Source organism: Diorhabda carinulata, chromosome 1 (assembly GCF_026250575.1).
Source record: "Diorhabda carinulata isolate Delta chromosome 1, icDioCari1.1, whole genome shotgun sequence".
Taxonomy (NCBI): Eukaryota; Metazoa; Arthropoda; class Insecta; order Coleoptera; family Chrysomelidae; genus Diorhabda; species Diorhabda carinulata.
The window spans coordinates 32,835,794-32,857,984 of NC_079460.1; the positions used below are offsets into that span (position 1 = coordinate 32,835,794).

At 32.4% G+C, this 22,191-nt stretch overlaps 3 protein-coding genes across 3 annotated transcripts; 2 read left to right on the forward strand and 1 right to left on the reverse strand.

The window, feature by feature from the left end:
- The first annotated feature begins 2,643 nt into the window (after positions 1-2,643).
- On the forward strand, positions 2,644-10,826 carry LOC130894975 (uncharacterized). Its single transcript, XM_057802058.1, has 4 exons — positions 2,644-3,153; positions 6,946-7,267; positions 10,562-10,746; positions 10,805-10,826. The coding sequence occupies exons 1-4, from the start codon at positions 2,972-2,974 to the stop codon at positions 10,824-10,826; spliced, it is 711 nt and encodes a 236-aa protein (XP_057658041.1). The 5' UTR covers positions 2,644-2,971.
- A 17-nt stretch (positions 10,827-10,843) lies between these two features.
- LOC130898052 (uncharacterized) lies at positions 10,844-11,719 on the forward strand. Its single transcript, XM_057807088.1, has 2 exons — positions 10,844-11,063; positions 11,185-11,719. Exons 1-2 carry the CDS (start codon positions 10,889-10,891, stop codon positions 11,598-11,600), a joined length of 591 nt encoding a protein of 196 aa, XP_057663071.1. The 5' UTR covers positions 10,844-10,888; the 3' UTR covers positions 11,601-11,719.
- Positions 11,720-14,450: 2,731 nt separating this feature from the next.
- Positions 14,451-16,819, reverse strand: LOC130894983 (serum response factor homolog B-like). The gene is made up of 3 exons (XM_057802070.1): positions 16,314-16,819; positions 15,826-16,071; positions 14,451-14,661 (listed from the first exon to the last, which is right to left on the reverse strand). The coding sequence occupies exons 1-3, from the start codon at positions 16,817-16,819 to the stop codon at positions 14,451-14,453; spliced, it is 963 nt and encodes a 320-aa protein (XP_057658053.1).
- Positions 16,820-22,191: the final 5,372 nt, after the last annotated feature.

The window sequence follows — 22,191 nt, forward strand, 5'->3', positions numbered from 1 at the left end:
TTTTTAGATATTTTGATAGAAAACATTCTTACACGTCAAAAGATAGTAAACTGCAGTAAAACTTTAAAAAGAGACACATAACTCCACTTTGTAATCATGGAGGTGAAGATAAAATTTTAATTCTAGTTTCTATTACCACAATCAATCTCTGCCTCCCAATTGTACCTCTATTTCGATTGGAAATTGAGTTTATTTTTTTTTTCGTGGAATAGACTATTTTCAATCATGAAAAAAGATTTGTGACACACCTGTATCAATGACGCCCCAAGCTTTTTCGAAAAATATAATTAATTTATTTGAATATTATTATTTAAAAGCACACTGAATAAAATAGAAATAGAAATTTTAGAAATCTGGTTGGACGACGGCTGTGTGTTTTTATTTTGCACACAGGTGGCATAATTATTTTGTTCGCAGATAAAATGTTTTGCCGATTGATAATTTAAATTTTACTTTTGAACCGTTGGCAAGTGAGATAAATACTATTTGCATTTTTCTGTGGTTGTAGTAAAAATATAGTACAACATGGGTTGAAAACTCGATTTCAATTATGCAAACTCGTGTGAAATCTTGCATTTTCAACACTTGTTTACTATTATCATAATCGTAGATCAACTCAAACTAAAGCTTAAGTTTCTCTTTATAACTTTCAACTGCCACTGGGTTATCACTTACAACCTTATAAAGTATATACACTCATGTTTGATAAACTTAATATCTAAACTTGAATGCGACAGTTAAGGCAAGGCACAAATTGGGACACGTGTAGCACGTTTGAGTTAGCGTGACAAGAGAGACGCGACTCATACATGCTACATGTGCTGCGTGTTGATCCGCATATTGAGACACGCGTTTTCAAATTGGAAACTGTGGGGTTTGAATTTGATTGGCAGTTTGCGACTAGCCGGCATAAAAAAATGCCTGACATTGAGGATGTGTTAAGAGGATTTCATGGATACTTTTTAGATCTATTTCAGTGGAACTAATACAGCTAAAACTGAATATTTTTATAGTCCATCCGTTTTCAAACGATATACAAAATTTAGACCATTTGTGTCTGTTTTATGCTTGAATTACGGGAGTTTTTAGAACATACGTTCTAACTTTTGGGTTAAAGTTCAGATATTAAGCTTACCAAACATGAGTGAATAATTTTCAAGGTTACAAGTGATAACTCAGTGGCAGATGACAGGTATTATGAAAAACTTATAGCTTTAGGTGGAGCTGACCTACGATCGTCATAAAGTGTGTTTAAATAGTGCGATTTTTTTTAGCAAAGACAAATGTATGTAAGAGACAAATAAGAGTTATATGTGTATCCTATTTTATTCAATGTGCTTTTAAATAATAATATTTAAATACATTTTTCGAAAAAACTTAGGACGTTATTAAATCAGGCCTGACACTAACCTAACCATTTTTCATGATTTACGATAGTCTCTTTATTCCACTAAAAAAATATGGATCTGTATTCAATAAATGTCCAATTAGAAAGAGATACAAAACATAAAGAATCATATTAATCGGTAAGAATTGGGGGGGAGCAGGGATTGATTAGGGTAGTAGAAACTAGAACAATATCACCTAATAGAATTTTATCTCACCCCCACGAGTACAAAGTAAAGTTATGGGTCTCTTTTTGAAGTTGTACTACAGTTTACAACACAGCACAAAGCAAGTATCTTTTTACGTGTAAGAATGTTTTTATCAAAATATTTAAAAAAGGGTATTTTACCATATAAACAAGACAAAGAAGTTTGGTGGTAATCCTTTTCTTAACCAAGTATAAAGAAATTCATTTCATGACGTTATTATGTTTAAAGCTAAGTAGCATTAAAACTGATGTAGAGTTGGATTTAAATAACAGATAAGATAGGTAATATAAGAAATAAGGCTTGTCAGTATAAATTTACGTTTGCAATCACATGGATGCATTTTACCAACAAGACTAATTCTTATTTGTTATTTGATTTGTTTTTTTAACTCAGCTTAAATGAAATGTTCAATGAATAATTAAAACAAAACTCGTATAGATCTGTGATATATATGTTTAGTGATAATGTCAACGAAAATAAATTTACTGGAAACGTGTAGATACATTCTAGATTTTTAAAGTTACAGGTGTTTTTACCTCATATTTGATTCGAACAAACGAACTGAATAGAGTTATTCCAGGCATTTAGGGTACTGTAAGCAGCTGTGACCACCTAACTACACTAAGCACTACACTGCATAGTCGAAAAAAACCCAACAAATGCACGTTTCCAGGAGGAACTTTCTCACTTCTTCAAATAACAACTCTTCAAGAAGGTCTTTCCTAGTGAAACTGGAAATAATGTCACAAAGCAACTAAATTTGTACACAGCTTACGTTAAAAACACTTACCCCACGGCGGCCATTTTTGAATGGGCATCGTGAGATTCCCTAATTGTAAAACATGTTCGGAAATCATGGGTAAATACTTCATTGTTTCGTATAAAACATCATCGCTTATGTTGGATAAATTATGCAGGCGACTACTACTGACCCTATAAAAGGTTTTTGTGACTGCCTAGACTCCTAAATTAGTAGAGTGTTAATAAAATATTATACAGACTGTTTTTTGCTTTCTCTGTAACTTGGTGAACTCGTTTATTCGTCCAACCTGCCATTAAATATTACTCAATTAACAAAATTTCTTTTCCAGAACATCTCTTTGTCTCAAAATATAATCATGTATAAAATTTGTTAATATGATTTTTATAGCATTAACAAAATTAAGTGATAATGTGAAATTGGCTCAAATAAAACAGTATTCTAGTATCTGTATCACTTCATTCAGTTATTATTAATCACTTTTTCTATTTAATCTCCACTATCGTGGACGAAATTTTTAAATTCGAATAAGCTTGCCATGACTAGAACGATTTTGACATTCAAATTGTCAATTTTTGTGTAAGATCCAGTTTTGACCACCGAGATTATAGAAAACATGTTGAAAATGCAGTCAATAAGAATAGTGAGAGGAAATGAATCACTGAGTTCATTACAAGCAGTTTCACGAAAATTCAGTATAGCGCCATTACAAAGAGATGAAATCGTTAAAAAACAGATTCCAAATTTCAATATCCATACAAAAATTTCTACTGCTTCTGAAGGAGCTAAAAAACGAAGGTGAGGTACTTGTTAAAATAATAAACATGAAAATTTGGAAAATATGTAAAATTCTTTAATTTCTTATTTGTTAGACCTTTTGATATATTAATGCATCTATATTTTCTTGATTTTAGGTCTCTTCAGTTTTAAAATTTTTGACAGAAAGATAAAAGAAAATTAATTTTAAAACTGAAGAGGCCTAACTGTCAACTTATATACGTCTAGGTCAATTTGTATCTGTTTTTTTTTCAATTAATTTATGTATAAATAAGGATATTATTGAGGTTTCTTTTTGTACAACATCAATCATCTAAAATAAAATGACTTTATATTTTGATAAAAACCAAATAGGTGAAAAGATCAAATGTTTACATGTTATTTTGGATTGATTTTCTATCAAAAGAAACCTCAAATGAAAATAATTTATCGCGAAAAACATATATAAAGGTCTAAGAAATGAAAAGTTGAAGGAAATTTATATATAGATCACTTGTATATGGTTTTGTTGAAAAATTATCTTGATTTTAGGTCTCTATCAAATATTTACGTTACGTTTCGACTACTTACAGTCTTTATCAATTTGACTCTCACAATTTGCGTATTTATATTAATCAATAAATCACCTACATCATGAATATCAAAATAAAAATAAAATCCAAAAAGAAATCTGGTTTAACACAAAAAATTAAGTTTCTATCAAATTATTCGTAATTCCATTGAAATTTATGAATTAGAACTATAAATTTCACTAAAACTATTATGTTAAAGATGCAAGTCATAGTTGCCTAAGTTATATTATTTTTCTTTGTTCAGATTTTTGGTTCAATACATAATCGACTTTCCCAGAAGAAATTTCCATGTTTCCTCATTCAAAACTCCTTTTCTTTTAAACTTTCCACGTTTCAAAGAGTACCTAGAAATTGTTGAATAGAAATAAATGAATCTGGTGAATGGGAAAGCGATTGAGTTGAAATTGTGTGCCATGTTACAGGATATTAGTCTCCTTTAAAAGGGAATTCACTTCCCTTTTAAAAAAGATTTCTAAGCATCTAATATTTAAAAGTGATGGTGATTGACTGTCCAAATATTTAATCACATTGTAAGAATCCGTGTATTTAATTTTGAACAATTTATGTCATTTCCAAAATTCACCATAATTACATTTATAGGTAGTTATATTTTAGTTAATTATCTGTTACAAACTGTATTAATTGTAAAGCTTATCATTCTGTTATCGTTGTGTTGAATTGTCATTCCACTAATGTAAACAGGTTGTATCAATTGCAGGCGGAAGTAGTGTCTAAAGTACGTAGTGCGGTCCACGAGTTCTTGGCCTCATCTGGTAATTTGAGTGCGTTCGTTGACTGAAGAAGGATTAGGCCTGCCGCAAATTGAAGCCAACCCACGCACAGCACACGGGGGGGCCAGACCCAGCCCATGTCCCCGTTTTTTAATAGTAACGCATATTGAACACAGCCCTTGCCCACGATTTGTACCCAAATCCCCATAAGTATACAAGATTACAGCGAGCCAGCAGTTTCTCCTCGATCTGGAGTCTGACTCTGAGGATGACAAAATATTTATTATGTTGCAACTACCAACAAAAAAAAGAAGTCAAACAATTGAGTATTTGCGAAAAGAGTGAGTTACAGAGAGTTCAAGTTATCTGGTGAAATTCCAGAAAATATGGTCAAGGAGGCGTTTCGGTTAAACAGAAGACAGTTTAGTGAGGCTCATAAATTAATTGACAAGAATATTACTGGTCAAGAGTGCAACGCAAAAAAGCCTATTGGGAGTGAAGAAAAATTATCCTTATTATCCTTCAGTTTTGCTTTAATATAATCTTCATGAGTAGAGTCAGAGAGAACAGGAAAGGATCTCACAATTTCGATTAATTTTTCCATTTTTGAGTCAAAAGAAAAATTGTTTGGTAATGGATGGTTTATTTAAAAGTAGCTACCCACGACTCACGAAACTGTATTGCAAGTACAACTCGGTACCATGCGAACCAGGTTGGGTCGGAGCTGGCTGTGGGATGGGTTCAATATGCGCCACTCCATTTGAAACAACGTTCTAAAAAATAATCCACGCGTGTGCTGTGCGTAGGCTGGGTTCAATTTGCGGCGGGCCTTACGGTGACTTATGTATATAATTTTAAATAATTTAAAAATTGGTGTAAGTTTTTCCGCTTGGGATGAGAATCATTTGAAGATGATACACGTGCGGTAAATTCTGTGAAGGTGACTACTCCAGAAAACATTAACTTAGTGGAAGAAATTGTTCTAAGTGACCGCCTCCTAAAAACAAAGTGAATATGACCAAAATTAGTGCAAGGAACTACTACTACTACTACTACTACTCGAGTAGAATGTTGTGAGCGATTATTAGAACTTTGTTGCGAGGATGTAGAAAGTGTAATCCGATCAATTGTAACAGGTGATGAAACTACAGTCTTTTACTATTATCCTTCATTCCATTGAGTGGCATAGAGAAGAAGCGTCATGCCAAAAAAGCGAAAGTCACGAACACACCAAAAACGTGAAGGCTACAATATTTTGGGACTACGAGAAAATGTTTTTGATTGATTTTAAGGGATCAAATACTACACTAATTTACTAAAGCAATTGCATTAAAAAATTATCGAAAATAAAAGCAGCAAAATCAGCGAGTTGTGTACTTGCTTCATGACAATGCTCCAGTCCACACTGATTCGCTTTTTAAGGCTACTGTACACGAATGTGGCTTCACAAAGATTGAACTTCCATTATATAGCCCTGATCTAGCCTCTTTCGACTATTTTTTGTTTGCAAAGCTGGAGGCCGAGTAAAGGAGTAGAAGATTTAACGTCGATGATAAAATTAAATGGGTGTTTACGAATATTTTGACTATAAAGATGCATCACATTTTTATAGTAGCATAGAAGATTTAGTCAGATGTTCTGAAAAGTGTATGGAAATAAAAGGAGAATATATGAAAAAATGGTCCTAGTTTTTTTTATTTATGACTTTTTTTATGTTATCAGAGAGAGGGATATGAGAGGTTTATAAGCATGAGTCTCTGACACCATTAAATGAAAATTGGCCGGATATTACTTGAAAAAACTTACGCTTTAGCTAAAGTTCCATATTAAAACCAAAATTTCTTAACATCCCATACTATAAAACGCGAAAATATATATCACATATTTTCCATTTGGCATACAGGTCTCTCGGTATCAATAATTCTTTCCACCAATGCCGATCTGGTAACACTGGTAAAATTCATCCTAATATTGTAACCTTGAGGTCCCGTCGATTATCATAAGTATTCGGAGGTTTATTTTTAACCTGGTGAAGTTGTTTATTAGCTAAAATAGCAGACGAATAGAGATACTGCAGTCGTAAATGTCGCGAAAAAGGAGCTATTCTCAAATTGATCAACTATACCATTACAGTTAGTGTTGGTACTTGCCTAGCTGCAGATACATGAAAATAACACTTTGGAATGTTCCATCTCAACCTTTACAGATAAAATAAATTTTATATCAGGATCATGCCATCATAAAATCAAATCCATAACAAACAAAATCTCTTTTTAAAGTGATCAAAAACCTCTTGATCTTCTTTATTCTCTCTGTGGGATCTCTTTCTATCAAGGTTCGATAGCTCTGTTTGGTCTTGGTTGAGAGAGGTGATTCCATGATTGGGGCTTGTTTAACTGGTGCCCAAGTTAAGGTTGTCCAGTCATTGCCTCTCAATGAATTAGGTTTTTATTTAAGAGAAAAAACCATTGAACATACATTGATGATTAATTTTTACTCTCATTTTTAAGGTTATTAAATACTCTGCCTGAACAAAGAGTATTGGATTATCAGCATTCAACTCGGTCGACGGCGGGGAAACCCTTTGCAAAAACTATTAAAGTAAAAAAACATGTTCTAAATTCCGGAGCGATTAATGAAAAACGAAAGATCGTTACTACTGATCCGATGAGTATAATACCTAAAATAAAAAAATCTGTTGGATCAACTGCTAAAAAAATAGGACTATCATTTGTTCGAAAACTCGTAACTGATCCCAAAATGGCGGTAGCCAACGGGTACGAGAACAAAATAAAGAAAATTGCTAAAAGCCAAAAGAAGAAAGATAAACAGGTGAATTGTCAATACTTTTCCAATTAATTTATTATTGTTGATCGGTTGTCAGCCGACTCTTCTACCGTTAATGCAGGATTTTTTAAAGCTATAAATAAATTATAGTGTAATATATGGAGGGTAGAGAGAATGAGAACAATCTGTATATATGAAAAAGTGTCCGTCGAAATGTATTGATTAAAGGTGGCGTCACATTATCATCTGAATAAATTGAAAAAGAAACGTCAATTATTATTTATATCCTGGACAACTTTTCACGTTTTTCAATAATGAGCTGCTTGAGTCAAAAATGATAGTAAATTTTTTAATTCTGCATATTTCAATTCATCTATAATTGTTACGTTCATTCCAAACCCTTTGTCCATTCCAGCGCCATTCTAGAAGGTTTTTGAACTGTTGTTTATCTTTTACAGCTTGACATTTTTTAAAAATTTTCTTCCCTATGAAACACTCCTCTCTTTCCTCCATAGTATAACATAATAATTAAATATCAATAAACATAATTTGCTATTTCGGACGAACAATGAAGTAACTTCAATAATGGTCGCATTCAGCAGACGAAACCGTTGTAAAACCCATCGTTTGCAGACACATACACTACAAACTCAGCACTTTCTGGAGCGGACCACATGTTTCGGAGTGTTCGGAGAGACACCGAACGATTACTACTGCTACCGGTAGTAGTAGCACTGAGCTGTACCTACGCTAATTGCGACCAAAGGAAATAAGTCCATAGACAATATACGAAACATAACACATACATGAACGTACCTGCAGTTCCTCGCAGGACCGTTAGAACCTATAACCATAGGATTATAGCCTAAACATATTTGTAATACTTCTATATGGACAATTTCTATAAGTGGAAGCTGTTTCGACTAAGGAAGACAGAATGGCAACAATATCTCTATCCTCCTAGGTTCCAGCCCAGTTCTGCGCATTTTCAAGCATGCGTAGTATCGATAAAGTGTCTCGAACGAGAGAGAAAATGAATATTGTCGGCGCCGTAACGTAGGGACGTTTGTTTCCCATACCAAATGTCAATATAGGAGTATTACATATATGAGCCTAAATATCAGACTTCTGTTCTTGTCTAAGTTTCAACTGTCTTACTGTATGCTGTATGGTTTTAATAAAATAGCTTTCAAATTTATTCACTTCCTCCTTTTTATTTATTCAACAGCAAAAATTTTATAAAATCGCTGACAAAACTAAAAATACACAGATTTGAGTCTTCTAGAACAAGAAACGATTATAAGGGAAACGTGTCTGCACTGGGTTGAAATTAGGGTGATTGATTCCTAATCCTTGGAGAATTAAAGTTTAGTATATATTGTAAATGCTCTCAATATACCATTATTCTCCGTCACTTTCACCCTTTCCAATTATACGTTTTATACATTGGCCAATGGTTTTTTACTTTCCTATAAAAGTCAAGTTTTTGCATTTACGTCACTGTTCTTCTTGAACGGCAATATATCAAATGTTATAAGTTTATTTATTAAATTTTTTATAATTTCTTCCTTAAAATCTTCCAGTAAATGGTGATTTTGTGTGATTTGTCTTGATTTTTTCACTCGACATGCATCAGATGTTAACTTTTCCTTGAAAGTCTTTTCCAACGAATTCGTTGTACTTGTTAATTACCGTGAACTTCTCAACTAAATAAGAAAATTTACATTGTTAGAAAAGTTCTTGTTGGATATTAAGTTATATGTGAGTGAGACAATTTTTGGGCCAAATTTTCATTTTCATTCAATGTTATTGAATACTTAATTCAATGAACAGTTAATTAAATCATTACATGAAGATATTTGAAAGTTTTACAATAAACCTAACATCCAGAATTGGCAATTGTCAATTAATAAAAAATTATTATTTTTGCATAACATGCATATAATTTTGCATATAATTTTGTTTGTTAAATCACTGCTATAGAGGGTGTCTCATGAATAAAGTCAGTTTACAATTTCACTTTGTTGATTTAATAATTGTACAAAAAAGAAACCACATTTTTTAAGTATAGCCCATCGTGTTCTATGGTTGTAACCCAACGTTCGTTAAACTCTTTGAGATCTTGGTTAAACCCTTCCTTGAGCTTAGTTACAAAATATTCTCACACTGCATTTTCAACGTATCATTCCGCGCAACTTTCACAATATGTGGTTTAACATTGTTTGTTGTGAGAGAACCCGCTTTCGATGGATATTTCTCCGATAAATACTCATACATTCGCATCAACTGTTCAATATATACCTAAGCATTGATAGCTCGACTGTTTGGAATGTTATCGAAATATACCGTCATAATTCCACCAGACAAATAACAAGACTTTTCTCTCGAATCGACCCCTCTTTGCGACGGGCTCCTTTTGTATAACCACAGATTTTTCATGTTTAGGTTATTTTTGTTTATATAAATTAATTTTTATGGCAATTAACAAGGTGTCTAATAAAACGATCGTCTTTCGGCAGGGCAAGAAACTGTTTCCACACATCGATGTTTCTTTTGAATCTCGGATAATTCGTGTGACACTATTCGACAACTTTTATAGATCATATCTATTGATTTTAAAAGACGATGTAGGTATCTTTAGGAGGTCCAATGGAGTCCGATAATCGGCGAATATTGGTGCTAGGTTGGTTTTCTATCGCTTCCCTTGTAACCTCTATAAACCATGCAGCCGGCTAACGATCTTCAAGCGTCAAATTTCCACAATTTAAACGATGAAACCCACAAGAATTTCATATTTATCACACATTATACTATTTATTATAAAAATGTAGCAATTGTACCCTTCAAAGAATTAGAGTCCAGTATCAACAAGTTGCGACATGTTTAAATTAAGGTGTAAGAATGTCCACATGTGAAAACCGATATTACTTATAGGACCCTCTATTATTTTGCGATTAAAAATCCTCACAAAAGTCACATGTACTCCGTACTCCGATAACAAATCGTATTCCGTATAGGCGACATATTTTATATATACGTCTTGCAAAATTAGACCATAAGTAGCTTAAGCCATTTTTTTATCAAGCATCATATTACATTGATTAATTCGAAATTGACTTTTCAAAGTTATGTTAGTTCTCAGAAAGAGAATGAATATAATTCCATAATGTCCAAAAAAATAGAGAAGTGAAAATTAGCATTAATACTAGTTGTAAGGTGGTTTAAACAGTTACACATCAATTATAAATATTGTCAATTTCTAGTTAAATTTATTTGTCAACAGTGTTTTCTGTTCTGATATAATGTCTATTATATACTCAATTGTTGTTTGCTTTTTAGAAAACTAAAAAAGTGGAACCAATGAAGGCTAACCAGGGGATAAGTTCTAATTTTCAAACGTCGGTACCCATTTCGAAGAATGTATCGAGCCAGCGTAAATTAGGAATAAAACGAAAACTGAATCAGTTTATTCTGAAAGATTTTTATGGAAACCAAAGACTATTAGTCGAAGGGCAGATCTTAGGGCTAGCCACTGAATTTATCGACAATAATCTGTTGTGTTGGTTTTTTACTATAAACCAGGATGGCGATTTCACAAGTTTGAGTAATGAGACAGTTAAATGGTTAAGTAGAAACTTCGATATACTAAATAATTTAGTGATAATAATGCATCCAGAAGCTTCAGGATATATGGGCCAAGTAACAACTTTGATTAAAATTCTTGAAAAAACCAATCCAGAAGGACAATTACGAACAGATATTGTCAATATCAGGCAACTATCTCCTTTAATTCAACCAGCAACGATCGTGTACCCCAATTTCAGAAAAAATCCACAAACAGGTATTGTGTCTGGTATTATTACGTAAGTGCCTGTAATTATTTTTTGATGCTTAGTATCTATCTATTTGGTATCACCATTCAAGACGGACGTATTAAGTAAACTATTTCAAATCTTTTTTAGGTATCTCCGGAATCAAAAAACAACCCGAAACGCCTATTTTACCGTTTCCCATCGTCAATCAAGAATCTAAACAAATGTTAGTCACAGGCTATACTATAACTACACAAAAAGTATTTAATTCAATGTTGGAATGTGTAATAGATAACGATGTTCAAATGGCGACCAGAAATAATACTCCCACGTTTACGATACAACCTAACGAAAACAATAACATTCTCGCTTTCTCAATGGATAAAGATAATATTTTGCCTACGCAATCCCCAGCAGCATTAATTATTTCCAGTAAGGATAATTCGTTGCCTACTTTGAACGAAACCGTAATATTCTCCAACGTCAAAACGAGAAAAATTGAACAAAACTTAAATCACGCCAGACGACATACTGCGAATTTGTACTCTAATAAAAATTGCATTTAGTTTGAGATTATCACTACAAAGTCAGAGCCACCACATATTAATATTATGAAAATGTTTTGTTTATTAGTTATTCTCTTAATTTGTACGAAATTTATTTATTGTTTGAACACTAGTTTAATAATCTTATGCTATAATCCAAGAATAATTAAACAAATATAAGATCCATTCTACTCTTTCGGGTTGTTTCGTTTGTTTTATGTTTTTTTGAACCATGAATGTTATTTAAAATTAGCTTTGTTTGCGGGATTGATTCCGAATCAGTTTAAGGACCGGCGCCCATTCAAAATTGTCCTTTGAGATTAGGTCAGTTCGGAATTTTAGTAACAGTTCGTGGGTTACATCGATTGTTTATTACGAATCAATTATAACTAAAACATTTAGTAATATGTATATATGCACTAAAGAATGGAGAATATAATTTATTTAGAACGCCGCAGATACCTACAAATGGGTAATTATTATATTATTCTAACAAAACTCAATGTTCAATTAGAATTTATGACAAGATTTTTTTACAAGTTATCTCTCCGGAAATTTTGCTTTTTATCTGACAGTATATTTTTGGATTTCGACGAACTAATTTAAAGTGAAAAATCTGAAAAGGTGTTCCAATAATTCTCCACTATCAGTGAATTAAAAATGTATACTATTGCATAAAATACGATTACTCGAAATTTACTGTCGACCGAATGACGAGTTGAAAAATCTACCGTTTTTAAATTATTGCGGGGGAGAAAGATAGCAGGCCAAGTGGATCCTCCCAAGAAAAGTCCAGGCAGACCAGTAAAAGTCCTTGATGAAGACACCAAAAGTGTAATTCGAAGGAAAGCTCACTCTTTTTATTTTAAAAAAGAAATACCCATCCTAGATAAGATTTTAATGGAGCTTGGCTAGGATGACAGTATTCCGTTGATAACTAAAAAACTTTTATGGACCACTTTGAGAAATATGGATTTTGCCTGGAAAAAGCATAACCTTAGAGCACTTTTACTGGAAAGCGTGGAAATTGTTTACTGGCGACGAAAATACTTAAGAAGTTCAAAGCAGTACAGAACAGAGCAGAAGAAAATCTTTTATCTTGATGAAAAGTGGATTAATGAAGGTTATACAGTACTAAAAATGTGGTAAGACAAAAATATAACCAGTGCTCGCCAAGCTTTCATGGAAGGCTTGTCAACGCATATTAAGGTGCCTTCAGGTAAAGGGAAAAGACTAATAATCGTCCATATTGGTAGCGAAGAGGTATTTTTAATAGAAGTTTTGCTAACCTTTCAGTCGTGACTTAAGAGATTAACACGAGGACATGGATTCGGATGTTTTTGAAGACTATTTTGGTGAAATGATGAAATACCTTCGGCTGATTCAGTAGTAGTTATGGATAACGCAAGTTATCATTCTCGACGCAGAGAGAAGACTCCAACTTATTGACTGGTTAACCACCAAAAGTATTTGAAGATAATTTTATAAATAAAGAACTATTAGCTAAAGCTATAGCTAACAAACATCGTTTTATGAAATACGCCGTGGAAGATATAGCAGAAAAACATAGTTTAACTGTGCTGCGCACACCGCCATATCATTGCGAACTAAATCCTATAGAACTTATATGGGCGCAAGTGAAAGGATTTGTAGCAAGACACAACACGACAATTAAACTACTGTTTGATCAAGCCATCAAGGAGGTGACACCAGAGAACTGGCGAAAAGCAGTCCAGCATGTCATTAAAGAAGAGGAGAAAATCTGGGATTTTGACTACTTGATCGATCGGACAATCGACCCGTTAATTATAACGTTAAGAGGAGATGACCGTTCCTCAGATGAAGAATATTATGATTTTTTATAATTTAATTTCTCTATAATGTATTTTTTGTATAATGTTCAATAAAAAATAAGTGTACCTAATACTATGTACATAATGCCTAATAAAATTCTTTCCTTTTTACGAGTATCTTACCGGCACGCCTTTGCCACACTATTTTCAGTGTTAGTGAATGGATAACAATAGGCTAAACACATATATTGACCCCAACCCAGGTGGTACTACCTGCACTTGATAAAAAGAAAGGATTTTACAATGAAATCAATGCCAAACTATGAAAGTGGCTTAAATATTCATTGGGTCACTCTGTGGTCCTTTTGCATATCTAATGAGGTTTTATTACTCTATACCTTTCTGAAATAAACTATAGTCAACATGGGTTCGGGAGGTACATATTTTTCAGTAGAAAGGAATCCATAATAGCTTTTTGACAAATACTTTCTACCACTACTAATTAGTACACTTATATCAGAAAATTCACAACTAGGTAATATGTTCAGCTAGTCTCTTTCATCCATGCTAAACAGATCGGCATCTGATACCATAAGAAAATTTTTATCAGTAAAAAAACGTTTAAAAAATATATTAAGGTATTGGAAATAATTAGCAATCAAAGCTCAATCATGGATCAATATTTTATGACTACTTTGCCCGAAAAAGTAGGACAAAATATACAAAAAGCAGTTACATAATGGAAAGATTCCAGGAAATATTACAGTAGATAGATCAAATTGAACAAATCTTTAACTAATAAAATTGCATCATTAAGAAATTTTATCAGAGTATCCACCAAGATATTGAAGATTGTCTGCCTTTTGGTAAGATAAGTGAATTTTAATAAGTTCCTGCGTTATTTAATCCGACTCTGTTATTGAAGTCAAATTATTTACACCTTTCTTCAAGTTAGTTTTATACAATAGGAATGAGAGGAAATTAAATTAAATAAAAATATATCAATGTGGTGACAAGTATAATTAAAAAAAACTTATTTTTCCATATGAAATCAATAGATGGGATATATATCCATAAATTATAGTGAATCTTTCGGATAATACAAAATATCATTTTTAGCACTTCTTCTAAATGCTTGTCGATTTAATTCCACATGAAGTTTCCGCGCAAATGACAAATCAAATTTTGCTTGACGATTAGGACTCATTTTTTTAGTCTTCATTGAAGCTTTCTTTATTTGGTACAAGGCTTTAGAAGAATTTTGATTTTCTTTCTTGATGTTTTTCGACCTAGAAAGTAAAATTTGAAATAATTAGAATAAATTTAACATAGCATCGTAGTTCAACTCCATATCAAGAAAGTTTTCACAAGTATTGTATTTATAATTGAATATTTCTGTAGAAATCAAGAACCATTCTATTCGTAGTTATCAGATTTTATTTGTTCAATTTCCTAGGCAAACATTATCAACCCTCCAAAGACATCAAAAAAAGGGCTAGACTTCCGTATTAAGCTGGTTACAGATGGTAGTGGGGTTTGGTATGGTATAAGATGGGGCCGTGAGGACTCTAAATATGGAATATAAAATTGCGATGCTATGCCAATGTCATTTTTGACCATTATAATGTACTCCGGACTTATCAAATCCGAAATATAATTATTTTTATTAAAAAGTGTTTCAAGCATGCAAAAGCTGAAAATGTCTAAAAATTAATATTATAATGAACTTTTAAACATGGCAATTCCAGCTAACACATACTTAGTCAAATTGATAAATGTGCTTGACATTGCGTAACATGAGGTTATGCATTCGAATCTAAAATCTAGATAGAAAATAACAATTTTACAGATTAGGTTGGGTTAGTTGAGTTTAGGCTACAGTAGGTTAGTTTAGATTAGACTCGTTCTAGGTGTCGGTTGGAACTCTTTAAGTTATTTCAAGCAATTTCGTTCCAAACTATTTATACATTTATGCGATTTTCTCGTTTAAATACCTTTTATGTTCAATTACAGCTGTAGAATCACTTTTTCATAACTTAGCCTGAAATATCTTTTTGTTATACCAAAAATTATAAACATCGAAACTAGATTAATTTATTTAAGCACAAACAAATTTTTATCTGAAAAACTTAGATGTTTTACTTAGACTCAATCTGGCAATTTAGCAAATAGAATTGGGTTCATATTTATCATAAGCCATGCCCCATAAAATTTTAAATTACAAAGATCACTGGAAATGCAAATGTAGGGATTGAACTCATAGATTAAATCTTAATAGAATATTTGGATGTAGCAATAATTGGAGAGAGTTCACGCCCAAAAGTGAAGAAGTACTACATGGAACTTACCCTCTTACAGAAAACCTATGTCAAACAAAAATTCTACTATATTTAGTATTAATGAATGTACCTATAATAAATATGCTATAAGTATAAACAATAAAGAGTACTTACTCATTTACTTTATTATTCGCGTTTTTTTCTTTCACAAATAGAAAATTTTCTTTATTTTCTTTGTTTACTGTTTTTATGTCTTCATTCCTAATTACATTAGTTTGATTCACTTCTTTTTCAATCCTCTTTTGATTATGAGACTTGTTCGTTTTCTCATTTATAGATAATTTGCTTTGTTCATTATCTTCAATAGCCTGGTCATTTACTATTCCCACATAATCCTGTGCACAAATATAATGTGACAACCTAAAATAAGGGATTAACCAAGTTTAGTTTTTATTAGTCTTATTATTTAGTAAATCAAAAGTTGGAAAATATGAAACTGATTATATTTTTATCTGTGCCAATCCCTAGATAAAAACTCCTGTAGAACATTGTAAATGCAATAGATACGTTTCTAAGTACTTTCACATATGTGCATTTTTATTCATTACATTTTTTATTTTCAAGAAGTTTTTAATTTGTTAAATGAAAATAAATCTACTTACTGCGGAGGTTCATCATCCTCTTGTGTTAATGGATTATCAATATCTCCAACATCATAACTGTTAGTTGTACCAACAGATGATTTCTTTCTATAAATTCTTTTAATAAATTTAAAACCAAACGATTTTGTATCAGTTTTTTCTGAGCGTTTGTAATATGGATTTACCCTAAGCTCTAAAGCGGTTTTTTGGTACACCTCCTGCATTTGAACGATACAAGATTTGTATTCTTCTTTGTTTTCTAAAGAAGCTGGGTCTGAGAGAATATTATTTTGGTCAGAATTAGCATATACATTGTTTTCTTCTTTATTTAGTTCAGATCTCAGATTATTAGTTTTAGTTGTATTTGGTTTATTAGAATTTTTTATATGTGCTCCAATACTTGAATTTGTTTGTTGAACATCACTTATTTCTTCACTTCCACTGTTTTCATTAATTTCAACGTCGTTGATTCCTTTTGAATGATTGATTTCATTTTTATTTATTTCTTTCAGCTCTTGTGCATCCATACCCTCTGTATATTAGATTCACTAGACTGTTTTTATTAGCTGAGAATATTTGTTGTAGTAATTTTGATTGAAATACAACGTTTGATGCAAGTAAATGAACAAACAAATTATAAAGAAAAAATATTAGATTCGAATCACAAGTATTATGTTCACACTGGTCTTGAAATAATACTACCTAATTATATTGCAATGAGAAAATTTTAGTTTGCTTATCGGCAAAATATTCCCCTTCTTGAAAATCACATTTCTATTGGTTGGTTCTTGCGCTTCACTGTATCTACTTTAATCTTTATCTACGTAGTGCGTGAATATCAGAGATGTGTTTTATTAACTCTTGAAATATAGAAATCATATTGTTTCACGCAAAAAATGAAAAAACTTCTGCTTAAGTGTTCTGGTTTATTACAAAAAATACAATTTAAAAATTAAAATATTTGTTAACAGAAACTCTATACAATATTATCAAGGAAAATAGTCTGTTACACATGTTCAAGGCTTATTTATATCGGAATATTTGTTACATTTGGGTGAGTTCTACTAATCGTCCACAACATCTCATATATTCTTTTGACTCTTCCACATGGCAACTACAACCGTTGTGATCGCGGCGAAAACATCAATATTGACCCATGTCAAGCATTGAGTTGAGTTAAAATAATTAATAGAATTTACAAAACTCAGAGCCACAAACATGGCAACCTTGAAAATTTCATTATTTGATGTGGTACCGAATATTCTAGTAGAATGAAATGTTTCTGCAATGAACCAATAAATATTGAAATCCCCGTTAAGACTTACAAATCGTAACCTAACATTCTTACAGATTTTTCTTTATTTTTCTTCCTCGTCATTTGTTAATTTTCATATCAATACTCATAACGCTCCATAATCCATTCCCCTTATTAGACGAGGCAGCCACGTTGGGCAACCAGTCGCTTACCTCGTCACAGGGTATTGCTTCATATGGAGCTTATTACACGAAGGCTGCCAGTTGCGCAGCTGCTCAGACTGGTTGTGCTCCTGTTCATGCGGATCTTATTACAATGGGCAATCAATCTCTCTTCGCCACACAGGAATTCTCTGTCACGGACACTGTCTTACATAGGTACGTCACATATCATAACTTGTATCTCTACTCTGTTTATCGTTGTTTCTGGTGTTTTGCATACGGTACTATCATATATTTACTTTCCTACCTAGTGAAGAAAACTGCCTTTAGGGCCTATATTAAATGGTTACTTACCTTAAAGGAACTACAAGCTCCTCTTCTAGTAAGATACATTTTCTTATTTGAGTATCTACCCCAGTTATGTAATCTCTTATTAGGTGTAATAGCTATAAGAAAATTGGTTTCGACATACGAAAATAATTAATGAGCTTATTGTCTTCTGCACATAGTTCATCAAAAAGTGTAATCCTTTTGATATTCTCAAAGAAAGAATTGAATGCATATGCATTTGCCTCCTTTTTCGTCTCCTTTTTTCAATGAGTAGCTACAGAAGAAGCAAATATTCAAATCTTATCTTCACTGTCATATTCACCAAAAGTTCTCGTCAATACTAAATAGGGACCTGAGCTATGCATTGACCCCTTTTTCGTCTTCTTTCAAAGTTGGGGATTTTCTAGCTGCTCTACTGGTTACTCTGTTTGACAGCCAGACTGGCAACTTGCGCAACATGGCTGCCTCGTCTGATAAGGTCCTTAGGTTTACGATTGAAACGCTCGGGACTAAGTGGAACGGGAAAAACCGTGCTTGTGAACATGATTGTTGTGAGTTCTTAGCGGAACCCACTTTTGATTTGAGGTATATCCGATTTTTATAACTTATGAAGCTAGTATCATGATCGAGGATCAAATGTTTCCATAAGAATATGGAGTGTGTGGATACCTCCATACAGTCCATACATAAGAATGAACCAAAAATATTTCATAATATAACGTTTGTTATCGGAAACAGTTAAGAAATGATTCCGCTCATTAGAAACAATGAATTGGTGTTCCAACTGAAAATTGACGGTTCATCGGACAGTTTAGAAGATGTAACATGTGATTTTGTCTTTGGTTGCGAACGGTTTCCCAACGATGATGTAGATACATGGAGTTGATCTAAAACTTATGGATTGACTTATGCCTTGTTCTGTATGTTGTGTCGCTCAGCTTAATATTTTGAATTGTTATTGTTTTTCAAACATTTCCATTATTTAGTGATTATAGTCACAAAGATAACAGTTGTATTCATGTATATTGTATTTTCCATTTTAGAGCCGTTAGTACAGTTGTACATTTTAGAATATCGAGAGAAATAACGAATACAATTTATGATAAGGACATATTTTCGACTTCTATCAACAGCTGAACAATAAATTTGACCAAAATTATCAATTGAATCTGTCAACAATTTTGTTGGACGCATCCCAATTCAACTCAATTCCCTACAACTCGAATCGGTGCAATGCAGAATAATTTATCCAAGAACTTTCTCCTAACCAATTTGGATTTAACTTAAGCAAAACAAGTAGGGTACAATCTATTTTGAGTAAATTTCGGTCGGTCCAAATAGGTATATTTAGGGAGTATAAAGTTTAGAGCCAATCTTGGCCGGTTATTTGGAAGCATGGATTTATCACAAGGGTTTACAAAATATTGATTGTTTTATAAAATACACTGCAGTAGTAAACGTATCCGTGATAAGAGGAAGTAGTATAATCGGTAATTTTGGAAATTAACTGGCATACATTAAGTACCAATACAATGACTAATTATATATCTTACTTCTAAAACGTTACTAAAATAACATCATCGTATATAGTTTGTCTATAAGTAACGTGACTTGCTAGTATTTTTGATGTCTATTTACGAAAATTAAAGTCGATTGTGTACAAGATGTACCGTTACTCCAAAATAACTTTTTTCAAAAATTACACCCTTTATATAAGTTTTTTATAATCTATTAAATAACGAATAGAACATTTAAGATCGCTTGATTCTATATCAGTTTCAAAGATAAAGTCTTATAATTTTCACAATTTGATATTTTTCAGTATTGTTTTAAAAGTCTGCACCCGCAAAAACAGTCCAAGAAGAATAGATAGTTAAGTTTGACATTCGAATAAATATTTGTATCACGGGTGCGAAAGACATCTGTACATTTCTATTTTTACTGGGGAATGTGTTGACGAAATCCTTCATTCATAACGTCTTCAACGGAAAGACTCATTGCCAATCAAATGCCCAGTAATGCTGGTCATCTACTTATTAGTTAGTAATGATGGTAATTTGAAAAGAAATATTTCGTGACCGAGGAAATCAAAGTCACTTTTGTATCAATATCAAATAACGCATTCAGAAAGTGATTGTGAAAAATCATTATTGTTGTATTGGGAAATTGGGTGACTAAACAATCATAATACTAGTTACGAAAATTTATTTTATTTGATATGGAAACTTTGGAAAGTAAATCGAATGTATAGAAATTTATAAAGTTCCAAGAGAATTTGAAGAATTTTTATTCAAGTAATAATTGTGTAAATAGTTATAATAACGGATCATGTTTGTGAAAACGTTATTTGTTATCTCCAGACGGCAAAACAGCCAAATTCATTTTTTTTTTTTAACATTTATAGATATTTTAAAACCTATATACAACTATCATAAAAATTGGTTAGGTCATCCAAGTTCATTTTTAGTGTTATAGTAGTAAATAACCAAAATGTATAATGAATCAGAAATGCCCAAGACCACACGCATATTTTCAATAGATTAATTTTTGTTAAGAATCAAATATTTCAACATGTTCGAATTTCAAATGCTCTGACTTGGACAGAGAAATTAGTAACTGGTTAATGGGAAGTGTTGACTGGTGTCTAGATTACGGATGTCCTGACATAAACTTTTTTCTAGTTTTTCTCAAATTTGTACGCTGAAGCTTTTGTTTTTTCTATCAGTCTTTATAAACTTCTATTTGATTTTTACACGTTATTATACTTAGAGCGGGGGAATATCGACGACCTAGCCATGTTTGGAGCCACTCAACTGTTAATAGCAGTGGGAATACTTTAACCGGAAAAAAGGCATGGCTGCAGACAAGCCAACAGTTTATAAGTGAGATAAACCCCTTAGACTGAGCAACGGAAATACAGCAGCTAACTAGTGGGAATACTAAGACTAGGCCTCAGGGCAGACGGAAGTTGGTTATCACAGATACAAACAGGACCGCTGATCTGGACTGAGGGTTCTGTGGAATAGACGATACATATTCTCTGCATTTATGCGAGGATTCGTGTACCGTCAGTCTGATTATGAAATCGTATTTTATATTAACATATTTGAATTAGGATGCTAAACATAATTCTTATGTGTGAAATTTTCTTTTAAAACTAATATCCCCACTGGTGAACCGAATAAAGCGAACTATCTCTCAATTATATGATGCACATAATTTTGCTATTCTAATATAAAAAGAATTCCAGAGGGGTCAAATCGGAGGATCTTGCCAACCATTGAATGAACCTCTTCTTCCAATTCATTGCTCGGGAAATCGTCGAAGATATTAGATTATAGCTCCACTGTAATGTGGATGTGCGCTTGTTGAAAAAAGAGATCAACTTCTGAGTAACTATTATTATTTTCGATTATATCTGTGAGAGCGGGATAAATAGTATTTCAGTTGTTTCTCCAACAAAATGGCACAACAATACGATGTCCATAACTTCCTGCCCACAAGAATACTCCATGATTACTTTTGGTGTGACATAAAAAATTATACATTAGTAAATTTAAAACTACCGTATAAGAAATGTTTTTGCGATAAAATTTCAAATGGAATGTCGTATCTCAATGTTTATTATCTATATTATTGTTCTGCATATCTTTCTGTATACATTTATTGAACCAATCTGGTGTAAATAATGCTGAGCATCATCGGCCCACTGTTGGCGCGCTCAGATCTTATTGGTCTAACCGGACAAGCACATGTAGTATGCATTAGTAAGAGAAAAAAGGTTACAATAATTTCAGTAATTATTGAATATTTGAGTTCATGAATATATGTTATTCAATAATTTAGATAATATTCTGAAATATTCTGATAAAATATTCAACACTAGAAGCAACAGGAAAAAAGTAGAAATTATTTATTATACACGCAAGGAAACCTAAAGCGAGGCTATTTTGATTTTCTCTTCGTTCGCCGAGGAATGTAACCTCTAAACAGGTATCAAACACACCTGAGTTTAGTACATTCAATGCTACAAATTCGGATGCCTTAAGCACGTTCCTGACGCTTTGATGTATAGTGAGTTTAGTGTTCGGAATGTACCTCTGAATCGCGCAACAATTGAGTTGGCAGCGTTGGTTATATACGTGTATTCAGT

Coding starts and splice junctions, on each gene's coding strand:
- LOC130894983 (XM_057802070.1), bottom strand. CDS start 16,819: ATGGATGCACAAGAGCTGAAAGAAATAAATAAAAATGAAATCAATCAT. Junction 16,072..16,313: donor GAGGATGATGAACCTCCGCA/GTAAGTAGATTT, acceptor CCCTTATTTTAG/GTTGTCACATTATATTTGTG. Junction 14,662..15,825: donor GCGAATAATAAAGTAAATGA/GTAAGTACTCTT, acceptor TTTACTTTCTAG/GTCGAAAAACATCAAGAAAG.
- LOC130898052 (XM_057807088.1), top strand. CDS start 10,889: ATGCATCCAGAAGCTTCAGGATATATGGGCCAAGTAACAACTTTGATT. Junction 11,064..11,184: donor CAGAAAAAATCCACAAACAG/GTATTGTGTCTG, acceptor AATCTTTTTTAG/GTATCTCCGGAATCAAAAAA.
- LOC130894975 (XM_057802058.1), top strand. CDS start 2,972: ATGTTGAAAATGCAGTCAATAAGAATAGTGAGAGGAAATGAATCACTG. Junction 7,268..10,561: donor AAAAGAAGAAAGATAAACAG/GTGAATTGTCAA, acceptor TTTGCTTTTTAG/AAAACTAAAAAAGTGGAACC. Junction 10,747..10,804: donor GTCGAAGGGCAGATCTTAGG/GCTAGCCACTGA, acceptor ACTATAAACCAG/GATGGCGATTTCACAAGTTT.